The following is a 13,877-nucleotide window of genomic DNA, read 5'->3' on the forward strand; positions in this document are numbered from 1 at the left end:
GTCATGGCTCTATGTAGTACTGTGCGCCTCCCATAGTCTGTTCTGGACATGGGGACTGTGAAGAGACCTCTGGTGGCATGTCTTGTGGGGTATGTATGGGTGTCTGAGCTGTGTGCTAGTCGTTTAAACAGACAGCTCAGTGCATTCAGCATGTCAATACCTCTCACAAATACAAGTATTGATGAAGTCAATCTCCCTTCTACTTCGAGCCAGGAGAGATTGACATGCATATTATTAATGTTTGCTCTCTGTGTACATCCAAGGACCAGCTGTGCTGTCCTGTTCTGAGCCAAATTCAATTTTCCTAAGTCCCTCTTTGTGGCACCTGACCACATGACTCTAACATATTCTCCTCCTATTGGTTCATTCTTGACTACCGCTCTAACATACTCTCCTCCTATTGGTTCCTTCTTGACTTCCGCTCTAACATACTCTCCTCCTATTGGTTCCTTCTTGACTACCGCTCTAACATACTCTCCTCCTATTGGTTCCTTCTTGACTACCGCTCTAACATACTCTCCTCCTATTGGTTCCTTCTTGACTACCGCTCTAACATACTCTCCTCCTATTGGTTCCTTCTTGACTACCGCTCTAACATACTCTCCTCCTATTGGTTCCTTCTTGACTACCGCTCTAACATACTCTCCTCCTATTGGTTCCTTCTTGACTACCGCTCTAACATACTCTCCTCCTATTGGTTCCTTCTCGACTTCTAACATACTCTCCTCCTATTGGTTCCTTCTTGACTACCGCTCTAACATACTCTCCTCCTATTGGTTCCTTCTTGACTACCGCTCTAACATACTCTCCTCCTATTGGTTCCTTCTTGCTCTAACATACTCTCCTCCTATTGGTTCCTTCTCGACTACCGCTCTAACATACATTGGTTCCTTCTTGACTACTCTAACATACTCTCCTCCTATTGGTTCCTTCTTGACTACCGCTCTAACATACTCTCCTCCTATTGGTTCCTTCTTGACTACCGCTCTAACATACTCTCCTCCTATTGGTTCCTTCTTGACTACCGCTCTAACATACTCTCCTCCTATTGGTTCCTTCTTGACTACCGCTCTAACATAGTCTCCTCCTCCTATTGGTTCCTTCTTGACTACCGCTCTAACATACTCTCCTCCTATTGGTTCCTTCTTGACTACCGCTCTAACATACTCTCCTCCTATTGGTTCCTTCTTGACTACCGCTCTAACATACTCTCCTCCTATTTGTTCCTTCTTGACCCACGCTCTAATATACTCTCCTCCTATTGGTTCCTTCTCGACTACCGCTCTAACATACTCTCCTCCTATTGGTTCCCTCTCGGCTACCGCTCTAACATACTCTCCTCCTATTGGTTCCTTCTTGACTACCGCTCTAATGTACTCTCCTCCTATTGGTTCCCTCTTGACTACCGCTCTAACATACTCTCCTCCTATTGGTTCCCTCTTGACTACCGCTCTAACATACTCTCCTCCTATTGTTTCCCTTAGGATGGCCAATCCAGGACGATCCGCCAATTCCAGTTCACTGATTGGCCAGAACAAGGAGTGCCAAAAACCGGGGAAGGATTCATCGATTTCATTGGCCAAGTGCATAAAACCAAGGAGCAGTTTGGACAGGACGGACCAATCACTGTTCACTGCAGGTAATGAGACTTGGCTGAAAAGCCAGAAATTACACGGAACAAATAGTAATTATACAATGAATGACTGTTGTTTTTCTATTGGGTAAATTAAAACAAGAATCACTAGGCACCATTTGGTACCATGCAGTGTAAAGTAAGTACCTGGATGTAGGATGGAAGGTTTGGGCGGTATACCGTATACCAGGGTATTAGGAAATAGTCATGGGGATGATTGTTTTTTTTTTCAATACTGTCAAAAACAATTCCTTTGAAGTTTTTCACTAAATTTGAATATTTGTAGCTACTTTTTAAGTAAATTACCTACAGTCAAATTGGAGATAAAGCAGATCATCTTCTTCACCTGTCAGATTATTTTACATTATGAGGCTTACGGTAGTTCCCCAGAACAGGAGAAAGAGGAAGCAGGTGAGTCTCTGTCGTGTGGCGGATAGGAAGTGATGAAGTTACACTTGTATTACAATTCACTACTAAAATGTTTGTCATCAGATATCTTATCTTTCGACCAGAAGTCAAAGAGCCCTGGATGAGTTATTTTTTTCTCCTCTGTTTACTGCTTCCTGCTAGCATTTTGTTTCTCCTTCCCCCCTCTGCTCTGTCTACCCATGCTGCTCTTCCTCCTCCGTTCTTCCCCCCTCTGCTCTGTCTACCCATGCTGCTCTTCCTCCTCCGTTCTTCCCCCTCTGCTCTGTCTACCCATGCTGCTCTTCCTCCTCCGTTCTTCCCCCCTCTGCTCTGTCTACCCATGCTGCTCTTCCTCCTCCGTTCCTCCCCCTCTGCTCTGTCTACCCATGCTGCTCTTCCTCCTCCGTTCTTCCCCCTCTGCTCTGTCTACCCATGCTGCTCTTCCTCCTCCGTTCTTCCCCCTCTGCTCTGTCTACCCATGCTGCTCTTCCTCCTCCGTTCTTCCCCCTCTGCTCTGTCTACCCATGCTGCTCTTCCTCCTCCGTTCTTCCCCCTCTGCTCTGTCTACCCATGCTGCTCTTCCTCCTCCGTTCTTCCCCCTCTGCTCTGTCTACCCATGCTGCTCTTCCTCCTCCGTTCCTCCCCCTCTGCTCTGTCTACCCATGCTGCTCTTCCTCCTCCGTTCTTCCCCCTCTGCTCTGTCTACCCATGCTGCTCTTCCTCCTCCGTTCTTCCCCCTCTGCTCTGTCTACCCATGCTGCTCTTCCTCCTCCGTTCTTCCCCCTCTGCTCTTCCTCCTCTGTTCTTCCCCCTCTGCTCTGTCTACCCATGCTGCTCTTCCTCCTCCGTTCCTCCCCCTCTGCTCTGTCTACCCATGCTGCTCTTCCTCCTCCGTTCTTCCCCCTCTGCTCTTCCTCCTCTGTTCTTCCCCCCTCTGCTCTGTCTACCCATGCTGCTCTTCCTCCTCCGTTCCTCCCCCCTCTGCTCTGTCTACCCATGCTACTTTTCCTTCATGCATCACAACATTGTTCATTTGCACAATTTCTCTCGTTCACTTTCTCTTGTATAATGTCCACACTCGCCAAAAATGACATCTGGTAGCTACTAGATATGCTTGTATAACTTTATGAGCAGTAATTTGCCTGTCTTTTGCAATTCGTTTATGTTAATTATCGCTCGTTAGCATTGAGCTAACAGCGCCTATGTGATTTCGCTATTACTTGTGCTCATTTTCTTAGCATTCTAGTAATAGACGCCCAATGGGCTTTTAAAAAAAATATATGTTTTTAGCGTCCTCTTGTGTGTTATGCCGGTAATACCGGAGATCCCGGGATGGCAGAAGAGCGGTATGACAGTATGAAAATCAGGATACCGCCCCAAGCCTATAGGATTCTGTGCACACTGTATAAGGTGTGTAATGCGTGTGTTCCTCCTCTTCCTCAGTGCCGGGGTGGGCAGGACAGGGGTCTTCATCACTCTGAGTATCGTGTTGGAGAGGATGAGGTACGAAGGGGTGGTGGACCTATTCCAGACCGTCAAGACGTTACGCACCCAGAGACCTGCCATGGTGCAGACAGAGGTATATATACTGTACTGTTGCTGTCTTCCGTTGTCGGGAGAGTGGAATGGAGGGAAATGCTTCTCAACGAATCAAAAGGCTTCATGACTCTTGCAGCACCTGTCAATAGAAAGGATTCCTAACAGTACTATAATGCTGCATCTCAGATAGAAAGATATGACTGAGGGCCTCCCGGGTGGCGCAGTGGTTAAGGGCGCTGTACTACAGTGCCAGCTGTGCCACCAGAGACTCTGGGTTCGTGCCCAGACTCTGTTGTCTGGGTTAGGGAGTCCGCGACCGGGAGGTCCGTGGGGCGAGTTTGGCCTAGCGTCGTCCGGGTTAGGGAGGGGTTGGCCGGTAGGGATGTCCTTGTCTCATCTCGCACCAGCGACTCCTGTGGCGGGCCCGGGCGCAGTGCGCGCTAACCAAGGTTGCCAGGTACACGGTGTTTCCTCCGACACATTGGTGCGGCTGGCTTCCGGGTTGGATGCGCGCTGTGTTAAGAAGCAGTGCCCAACTTGGTTGGGTTGTGTATCGGAGGACGCATGACTTTCAACCTTTGTCTCTCCCGAGCCCGTACGGGAGTTGTAGCGATGAGACAAGATAGTAGCTACTAAAACAATTGGACACCATGAAATTGGGGAGAAAAACGGGGTAAAATTGGAAAGAAAAAAAAGAATGATGACTGTTTTCTCTCTCTCTCTCTCTAGGACCAGTATCAGCTGTGCTACAGAGCAGCTTTGGAGTACCTGGGGAGTTTTGACCACTATGCAACGTAACCACTCTGACCTGAGCAGCCTCTGGCATGGCCACTGAGTGTCCCATCTCAGCCACTGTACTTGTATCAACCCATCTGACCTGACCCTGCCATTGCTACCCTATCACAGGGGAGGAGGGCGGTGCCACTGTCACCTAGCGACGGGTTCAACCAATCCCAGAGGTCTACTACTCGGATTTACAACAAACAAACAAAAAAAAACAAAAAAAAACACCCTAAAGATTTGCTTTACAAAACAAACAACAAACAATACCATGACGACGACAGCGTTTCATATGGGGGGGGGGGCAAGCGACAGTTCTGACTGAGTTTCTGTTCTTCTTTCTTACTTTATTATTATGAAATATCGTTATGAATAATGTTCTTATTATTATTTAGTTAATCATTTGTTTTTTTTCTTAATCATTGTTTTAATACCATCAGACATGTATTTTGTCTTAATGGCCTAACTGGGGCACAGCATTTTAGTTTTTCCACCACAATTGGTATGTTTATTTTAGTTAAAAATAAAAAAAATGTATGTTATTTTAGGGACCTGTATTTTCTACTTCCTAGACGTTAATACAGGACAACCACTGTTTGTTCTCTGAAGCTGCTGACAGTTTTGACTTTTATCAAGATTTTTATTGTTTGTTATCTATTTTTTGGGGTCTTTTTCGTTTTAAAACGGAGCAAGATTAACAAAGATAATACGCCTTTTCACTTTGCTGTTTCTTTTTAAAACGTAAGGGGGAAAAAATGACAAAATTATTCAAACGCATACACCAACTGCCGCGATACAGGTACTATATAAACCACACTAGCTAGCGAAAAACGTGACATCAACTAACGACAACTAAATCAGCATTGTACAGAAACTCAAAGAGCACATGATGATTTCAACAACAGAGAGAAGCCTTGAAGGCATTGAGGCCTTCAATAACCAGAGAATGAATCTGGAGACGAACGGACGAACAGACTTTTATACCCAACGAGGAGTTGAACCTGAGAATCAACTCCTGAATCTCTGTATGAATCATATTATGCCCCTCTAAGCCCCTCCTCTTTCCTTGGTTCCCAGCGAGCTGATTGGTCAGTCCGCTGCCTGGGGGTTGGAACATAGGGACTGCAGGAGCAGCTCCCCGTGGTGGTGGAGAGAGGAGTAGCAGCCATTAACCCTGGCCCCCCTGTACAGAATACTACGATTACTACCGGCAGGACAGAGACACACAAACCCTCTGCATCCTCCAACCGACCTGCTATTATTTTATACAGAAATAGAAACGATGACTATATATATAATTCTGATTGATTATATATATATATATATGTACAATTATACATAGATATATACTGCAGCTTCAAACTATATTGTTAAAATAATTCACTCTCTTTACTTACCGGCATAGAGGAAATTAAAGAGAGAAAGGGAAAGAGAGAGAGAGTGAGAGATGGAAGGAGAGAGAAAGTTAGTGTCTGTATCTACTGGATTACCATAGCAACCTGACAGCCAGACAGAGTTGAGTTGAGATCAGTGTTCCATTTTTCAATCCAGTCATTTTTCAGGGAGTGAATTCAATTCATGAATCGAAATTCATTCATTTAGTTGTAATTCGATTTATTTAGCTGTAATCGACTCCACTGAAACTGGACTTGACCCTAACCTTGCTGAAAGATAGAGAGCAGGTTATCGTTCTGTTAAAGAGAGTGAGAGAGGTGTATAGATGTGTAGTTCTGTTAAAGAGAACAGCATAACCCCAACTGAGGACCACTCCCCAGCCTCCCCAGCCTCCGTCGGGCCAACCGCCACCACGCCACACAAGCACATCTTTACCCACAAGGCCGCAGGGCACGACGATCCCCAAGCCTAACAGGACTGAGTCTGACATGCTGGCTGGAATAAACCACAATGTTCATTTATACCTTGTGAATGCTTAGTGCTGTAGGGGTTTCATCTGTTGTATACGCAGTCTGTTTTCTATTTGTTGATAAAAAGAACTGGAATTAAAAAAAAAAAAAATATGTTGCTGGGGAAAAAAACTTGAATAAAGTTGAATAATTGTTGTTTTTTTTGGGGATAAAAATTCCTTTTGTTTGTGATGTTTTTTGTCTCCCTCTCATTAAATAATGATTTTCCCTAATTGCTATTGTGACAGATATGACTCACAATTCACAGGAAACCGCAATACTGTGATCACCTCACGACGGGGTCGTTCCACGTCAAAACGGACAAGAAACAGGATTTCAACAGCCCACCATCTCAGAATGTTCTCAAATCATTTCTGTCGTTAGTAACAGATATACAGGAAGATTAGCATTATTTGGTTGACATCAAAATGAATTGTGGCAGTATAGCAGGAACAATGGCGTTGATTTAAAGGGGCTGTGCAGTCAAAAACTAGATTTTTCTGTGTTTTATATACACTGAGTGTACAAAACATTAAGAACACCTTCCTAATATTGAGTTGCCCATATTTCCCCCAATGCTTCCCACATGAGTGTCAAGTGGCCTAGATGTCCTTTGGGTGGTGGACCATTCTTGATGAACACAGGAAACGGTTGAGGGGGGGAAAAACACAGCAGCGTTGCAGTTCTTGACACAAACCGGTGCACCTGGCACCTACTACCCCGTTCAAAGGCACATAAGGCTTCTGTCTTGCCCCTTCACCCTCTGGCCCACAGACACAATCCATGTCTGAAGGGCTTAAAAATCCTTCTTTAACCCGTCTCCTCCCCTTCATCTACACTGATTGAAGTGGATTTAACAGGTGACATTAATAAGGGATCGTAGCTTTCACCTGGATTCACCTGGTCAGTCTGTGTCATGGAAAGAGCAGGGTGTTCCTAATGTTTTGTGCACTCAGTGTACACTGGAGTTGCTTACCAAGACGACATTGAATGTTCCTGAGTGGCCTACAGTCGTTCCAGTTTTGACATAAATCGTCTTGAAAATGTGTCAAAATTCAAAATGGCTGTCTAGCTATGACGCTTGGAAGAATTTTTTAAAAGAGAAATGTGCGAATATTGTACAATCCAGGTGGACAAAGCTCTTAAGAGACTTACCCAGAAAGCATCTCAGCTGTAATCGCTGCCAAAATGTGCTTCTATAAAGTATTGACTCAGGGGTGTGAATACTTACATGTAAATGACAGATTTTCATTTTCAGTACATTTGCAAAAATAATTCAACAAACAGAAAATGAACGTTTGTCATTATGGGGTATATTGTGTGTAGATGTGTGAGAGAGGCAGAGTGGTTATTGACTATTCTAAATGTTAAAATATTGTAGTTCACATGGAGCCAACCGTGGGCAAATGTAACTGCTGAAATCCCTACGTACGGAAAATAAATCAGTACTTTTTCCAAAACGTTCCGTCCTGCTGAATAGAGTACCACAGTATCAGTCATAATTACCCATAAAACCTAGCGGTCAAACAAGAGAAATGGTTCCAATCATTTTTCCACCATACATTTTTAAACACTTAAAATAGTGTTTTGTGTAGGCTTACCCTGGCATTGTGTTTTGTGTAGGCTTACCCTGGCATTGTGTTTTGTGTAGGCTTACCCTGGCATTGTGTTTTGTGTAGGCTTACCCTGGCATTGTGTTTTGTGTAGGCTTACCCTGGCATTGTGTTTTGTGTAGGCTTACCCTGGCATTGTGTTTTGTGTAGGCTTACCCTGGCATTGTGTTTTTGTGTAGGCTTACCCTGGCATTGTGTGTTTTGTGTAGGCTTACCCTGGCATTGTGTGTTTTGTGTAGGCTTACCCTGGCATTGTGTTTTTGTGTAGGCTTACCCTGGCATTGTGTTTTGTGTAGGCTTACCCTGGCATTGTGTTTTGTGCAGGCTTACCCTGGCATTGTGTTTTGTGTAGGCTTACCCTGGCATTGTGTTTTGTGTAGGCTTACCCTGGCATTGTGTTTTGTGTAGGCTTACCCTGGCATTGTGTTTTGTGTAGGCTTACCCTGGCATTGTGTTTTGTGCAGGCTTACCCTGGCATTGTGTTTTGTGTAGGCTTACCCTGGCATTGTGTTTTGTGTAGGCTTACCCTGGCATTGTGTTTTGTGCAGGCTTACCCTGGCATTGTGTTTTGTGCAGGCTTACCCTGGCATTGTGTTTTGTGCAGGCTTACCCTGGCATTGTGTTTTGTGTAGGCTTACCCTGGCATTGTGTTTTGTGTAGGAACTGACCCTGGCATTGTGTTTTGTGCAGGCTTACCCTGGCATTGTGTTTTGTGCAGGCTTACCCTGGCATGTGTTTTGTGCAGGCTTACCCTGGCATTGTGTTTTGTGTAGGCACCCTGGCATTGTGTTTTGTGTAGGCTTACCCTGGCATTGTGTTTTGTGCAGGCTTACCCTGGCATTGTGTTTTGTGAGAACACTTACCCTGGCATTGTGTTTTGTGACCAGCCTGGCATTGTGTTTTGTGCAGGCTTACCCTGGCATTGTGTTTTGTGCAGGCTTACCCTGGCATTGTGTTTTGTGCAGGCTTACCCTGGCATTGTGTTTGTGTGAGGCTTAGACCCTGGCATTGTGTTAGTTGTGTAGGCTTACCCTGGCATTGTGTAGGCTTACCCTGGCATTGTGTTTTGTGTAGGCTTACCCTGGCATTGTGTTTTGTGCTGGCTTACCCTGGCATTGTGTTTTGTGCAGGCTTACCCTGGCATTGTGTTTTGTGCAGGCTTACCCTGGCATTGTGTTTTGTGTAGGCTTACCCTGGCATTGTGTTTTGTAGGCTTACCCTGGCATTGTGTTTTAAAAATACCTTACCCTGGCATTGTGTTTTGTGTAGGCTATACCCTGGCATTGTGTTTTTAACCCTGGCATTGTGTTTTGTGTCAGGCTTACCCTGGCATTGTGTTTTGTGTAGGCTTACCCTGGCATTGTGTTTTGTGTAGGCTTACCCTGGCATTGTGTTTTGTGTAGGCTTACCCTGGCATTTGTTTTGTGTAGGCCCCATTGTGTTTTGTGCAGGCTTACCCTGGCATTGTGTTTTGTGGGCTTTGAGACCCTGGCATTGTGTTTTGTGTAGGCTTACCCTGGCATTTGTGTTTTGTGTAGGCTTACCCTGGCATTGTGTTTTGTGTAGGCTTACCCTGGCATTGTGTTTTGTGTAGGCTTACCCTGGCATTGTGTTTTGTGTAGGCTTACCCTGGCATTGTGTTTTGTGTAGGCTTACCCTGGCATTGCGTTTTGATACCCGTGTAGATCTCGTTTGGACAAGGACAGTGTGGGGCTCTATGCTCCCCTGTGGTTGTGCCTGTACGTTACAGATGAAGGAACTGACTAGCGACTGACTCACCACCTTGTCCAGAGAGTTGTGCTCTGATTATACTGGAAGTCAACAAGGAAGGCACCCAAGGTGAGGCGCAGAGAGCCCCTCCCTGATTGGCTGCGGAGCGCCCCCACCAGGAAGCTGTTTGGGGAGAACACTTCCTCCGGCGGCTTGGACCAGCAGGAAGTCCTTGGGGAGAGCTCTGAAGCTGATCAGTGCCAATGCTATCGCGGCCTCGCTGCGGGTCCTACGTCTCAGGAAAGAGAGCTTCCTGTGGAGCTGAGACCCCATGCCAGGAGGCAGGCCGAGCTGGACCGCAGGTACTGTAGTTACACAGCACTGACAGCTGGTGGCACTGTTACTCTTTGTTGTAATGTTACTCTTTATAACGGCTGTCTTGTAATATATACAGATACTTTAAAAATACCTACAGTGACCTTAAAGGGGGATAATATATCTCAATCAACTCCTATTTAACCCATCTAAGGGGGTGTCATGTTATTCCCTTTGTACTTGACCAGAGTCATAGTGAGTAGAGTGCCATTTCAGACATACCCTAACATTTTGTTTCCTCCATTTCATCAGGTCCAGTCCTGTGGTGGGGTTTGAGACCCTGGGGGGGGGGGGCCAGGTGGTCCTACGGAGCCATGCGGATGGGGAAGCTGGCCGGGCCGTGTGTTTCCCCACTAGGGAGCCCCGGTACGCGCCTCCTCCCACCCTCGTCCTCCCACCCCACCAACCAGGATGGCGCAGTTTATTTTGTATTTTATTTAACTAGGCAAGTCAGTTAAAAAGAAATTCTTGTTTTAAAATGACGGCCTACCCCTCCTATCCCCTCCTAACCCAGACGACGCGGGTCCAATTGTGTGCCACCCTATGGAACTCCCGATCATGGCCTGTTGTGACACAGCCCGGGATCAAACCAGGGTCTGTAATGACACCTCTAGCACTGAGATGCAGTGCCTTAGACCGCTTTAGACCGGGAACAGTGGAGGAGGAGGGGGAAGAGATGGAGCCGGATGGAGGACCCGAGGGGACCAAGGTGTCCCAGAAAAAATTTGGACTGTCAGTTTCAGTTGATCCCGTAATCCTGCAAGTAGGGTGAAATTCTCAGGTGGTTTAGACGCAGGCTGTCCTCAGCTGTGGATCTGAAGATTAAACAGTGAAGGTTTAGAGGCAGGCTGTCCTCAGCTGTGGATCTGAATGAGACCAACAGGTAGTAGAATGAGAACAACGGGTAGCAGAATGAGAACAACAGGTAGCAGAATGAGAACAACAGGTAGCAGAATGAGAACAACAGGTAGCAGAATGAGAACAACAGGTAGCAGAATGAGAACAACAGGTAGCAGAATGAGAACAACAGGTAGTAGAATGAGACCAACAGGTAGTAGAATGAGACCAACAGGTAGCTTGAGAACAACAAGTAGTAGAATGAGAACAACAGGTAGCAGAATGAGACCAACAGGAAGCAGAATGAGAACAACAGGTAGTAGAATGAGACCAACAGGTAGTAGAATGAGACCAACAGGAAGCAGAATGAGAACAACAGGTAGTAGAATGAGACCAACAGGTAGCAGAATGAGAACGACAGTCAGAATGAGACCAACAGGTAGCAGAATGAGAACAACAGGTAGTAGAATGAGAACAACAGGTAGTAGAATGAGAACAACAGGTAGTAGAATGAGAACAGGTAGTAGATTTAGAACAACAGGTAGCAGAATGAGAACAACAGGAAGCAGAATGAGAACAACCGGAAGCAGAATGAGACCAACAGGTAGTAGAATGAGACCAACAGGTAGTAGATTTAGAACAACAGGTAGTAGAATGAGACCAACAGGTAGTAGAATGAGACCAACAGGTAGTAGATTTAGAACAACAGGTAGCAGAATGAGAACAACAGGAAGCAGAATGAGACCAACAGGTAGTAGATTTAGAACAACAGGTAGCAGAATGAGAACAACAGGTAGCAGAATGGGAACAACAGGTAGCAGAATGAGAACAACAGGTAGCAGAATGAGAACAACGGGTAGCAGAATGAGAACAACAGGTAGCTTGAGAACAACAAGTAGTAGAATGAGAACAACAGGTAGCAGAATGAGACCAACAGGAAGCAGAATGAGAACAACAGGAAGCAGAATGAGAACAACAGGTAGTAGAATGAGAACAACAGGTAGCAGAATGAGACCAACAGGAAGCAGAATGAGAACAACAGGAAGCAGAATGAGAACAACAGGTAGTAGAATGAGACCAACAGGTAGTAGAATGAGACCAACAGGTAGTAGAATGAGAACAACAGGTAGTAGAATGAGAACAACAGGTAGTAGAATGAGAACAACAGGAAGCAGAATGAGAACAACAGGAAGCAGAATGAGAACAACAGGAAGCAGAATGAGAACAACAGGTAGTTGAATGAGAACAACAGGTAGTAGAATGAGAACAACAGGTAGTAGAATGAGAACAACAGGTAGTAGAATGAGAACAACAGGTAGTAGAATGAGAACAACAGGTAGCAGAATGAGAACAACAGGTAGCAGAATGAGAACAACAGGTAGCAGAATGAGAACAACAGGAAGCAGAATGAGAACAACAGGAAGCAGAATGAGAACAACAGGTAGCAGAATGAGACCAACAGGTAGTAGAATGAGAACAACAGGTAGCAGAATGAGAACAACAGGTAGTAGAATGAGAACAACAGGTAGCATGAGACCAACAGGTAGCAGAATGAGAAGCAGACCTTCAAATGAGAACCTTATAGACACCATCATACCAACACAATTTTTTGGATTTCTTGTCTAACTTGAATTTTTCCAGCTTTGAGTTAAATTGGTTTAAACACCTTTTACATGCCAATATACAGTTTAGGAGCTGGAGAGACATTTGCAACAAGATGTTTGTCGGAGTTTCACACCTATGATCCAAGAGTGACTGATTGCTCCTGAAATATAAGAGTTCTTATTGTCCTGTGATTAAAATCAGATGTTATTTATCACTTGGTTCGTAATCAACAGGTGTAGACTAACAGTGAAATGCTTATGTCACGACCCCCGCTGAAGTTGGCTCCCCCGCCTGTTCGGATGGTGCTCAGGGGTTTTCATCACCGGCCTACTAGCTACCACCGGTCCCTTTTTCTTTTCGGTTAGTTTTGTCTCATTTGTTACACCTGTTCCTATTTTGTGTGTGTGTGTGTGATCGTCTTCCCTATTTAGCGTAGGGAACCTGTCCCTTTGTTGTGCGGGATTATTTTGATGTTCACGTTGTATCGTTGGTGTTGTTCGTTGCTCTGAACCTTGTTACATGTTGTTTGGGTTGGTCAGTGTTTGCGCCCTGCGTGTTGGGCATTTCATTTTGGTGCCGTAGTAAAGTGCACTTTTCCCCTGGACCGCTCTGCTCTCTGCGCCTGATTCCTCGCTACACACCTAGCCAGCCGTGACAGCTTACTTCCTAACAATGCAGAGAGAAACAGAATAGTAAAATAATAACACACAGAATAAATAAATGAGTTAAGATAACTTGGCTATGTACACGGGGTACCATTACTAAGTCGATGTGCAGGGCTGCAAGGTAATTAAGGTAGATATGTACAGTGCGTTCAGAAAGTATTCACACCACAATACTTTTTCAACATTTTGCTGTCTTAAAGCTTGAATTTGTAATGGATAATATTGAGATTTTGTGTCACTGGCCTACGCACGATACCCCATAATGTCAAAATATGTTTTTAGACATTTTTACACAATTAAAAATACAAATCTGAAATGTCTTGAGTCAATAAGTTTTCAACATCTTTGTTATGACAAGCCTAAATAAGTTCAGAAGTAAAAATGTGCTTAATAAGTTGCATGGACTCACTGTGTGTCACGTCTAATCAAGGTGGGTGGAATCAGGCGCAGAGAGCAGATAGCGATATAAAGTTTATTCTCCGGTGAACAAAACAAACACGGTCAACCCAAACACACACAGGGTGAAATTATCCAAACACAGGATAACAGACTAACCGGAGAATAAGAAACACAATAACACCGACAGAAGAAAAATGAATGACAAAATAAACAATCCCGCACAAAACAAGGGTGGGACAACCTACATTATATACAGACACTAATTAACTAAACAACACACAGGTGAAACCAATCAGACAAAACCAACAGATACACGAAAAGGGATCGGTAGTGGCTAGTAGGACGGTGACGACGACCGCCGAGCACCACCTGAACGGGCAGGAGAGCCAACCTCGGCGGAAGTCGTGAC

At 45.1% G+C, this 13,877-nt stretch overlaps 1 protein-coding gene across 11 annotated transcripts in view; it reads left to right on the top strand.

Annotated features, from left to right (window-relative positions):
* LOC112215282 (receptor-type tyrosine-protein phosphatase F) overlaps positions 1 to 4,597 on the top strand; it is a 532,058-nt gene extending 527,461 nt beyond the window's left edge. For all 11 annotated transcript variants that reach the window (XM_042329120.1, XM_042329124.1, XM_042329125.1 and 8 more), the window contains 3 exons: positions 1,485 to 1,639; positions 3,485 to 3,620; positions 4,310 to 4,597. In XM_042329120.1, the coding sequence (XP_042185054.1) occupies positions 1,485 to 1,639; positions 3,485 to 3,620; positions 4,310 to 4,378 (360 nt within the window). In that variant the 3' untranslated portion in view covers positions 4,379 to 4,597. The remainder of the gene's footprint in view (positions 1 to 1,484; positions 1,640 to 3,484; positions 3,621 to 4,309) is intronic.
* The last annotated feature ends 9,280 nt before the right edge of the window (positions 4,598 to 13,877 follow it).

Source organism: Oncorhynchus tshawytscha, linkage group LG10 (genome assembly GCF_018296145.1).
Source record: "Oncorhynchus tshawytscha isolate Ot180627B linkage group LG10, Otsh_v2.0, whole genome shotgun sequence".
NCBI lineage: Eukaryota > Metazoa > Chordata > Actinopteri > Salmoniformes > Salmonidae > Oncorhynchus > Oncorhynchus tshawytscha.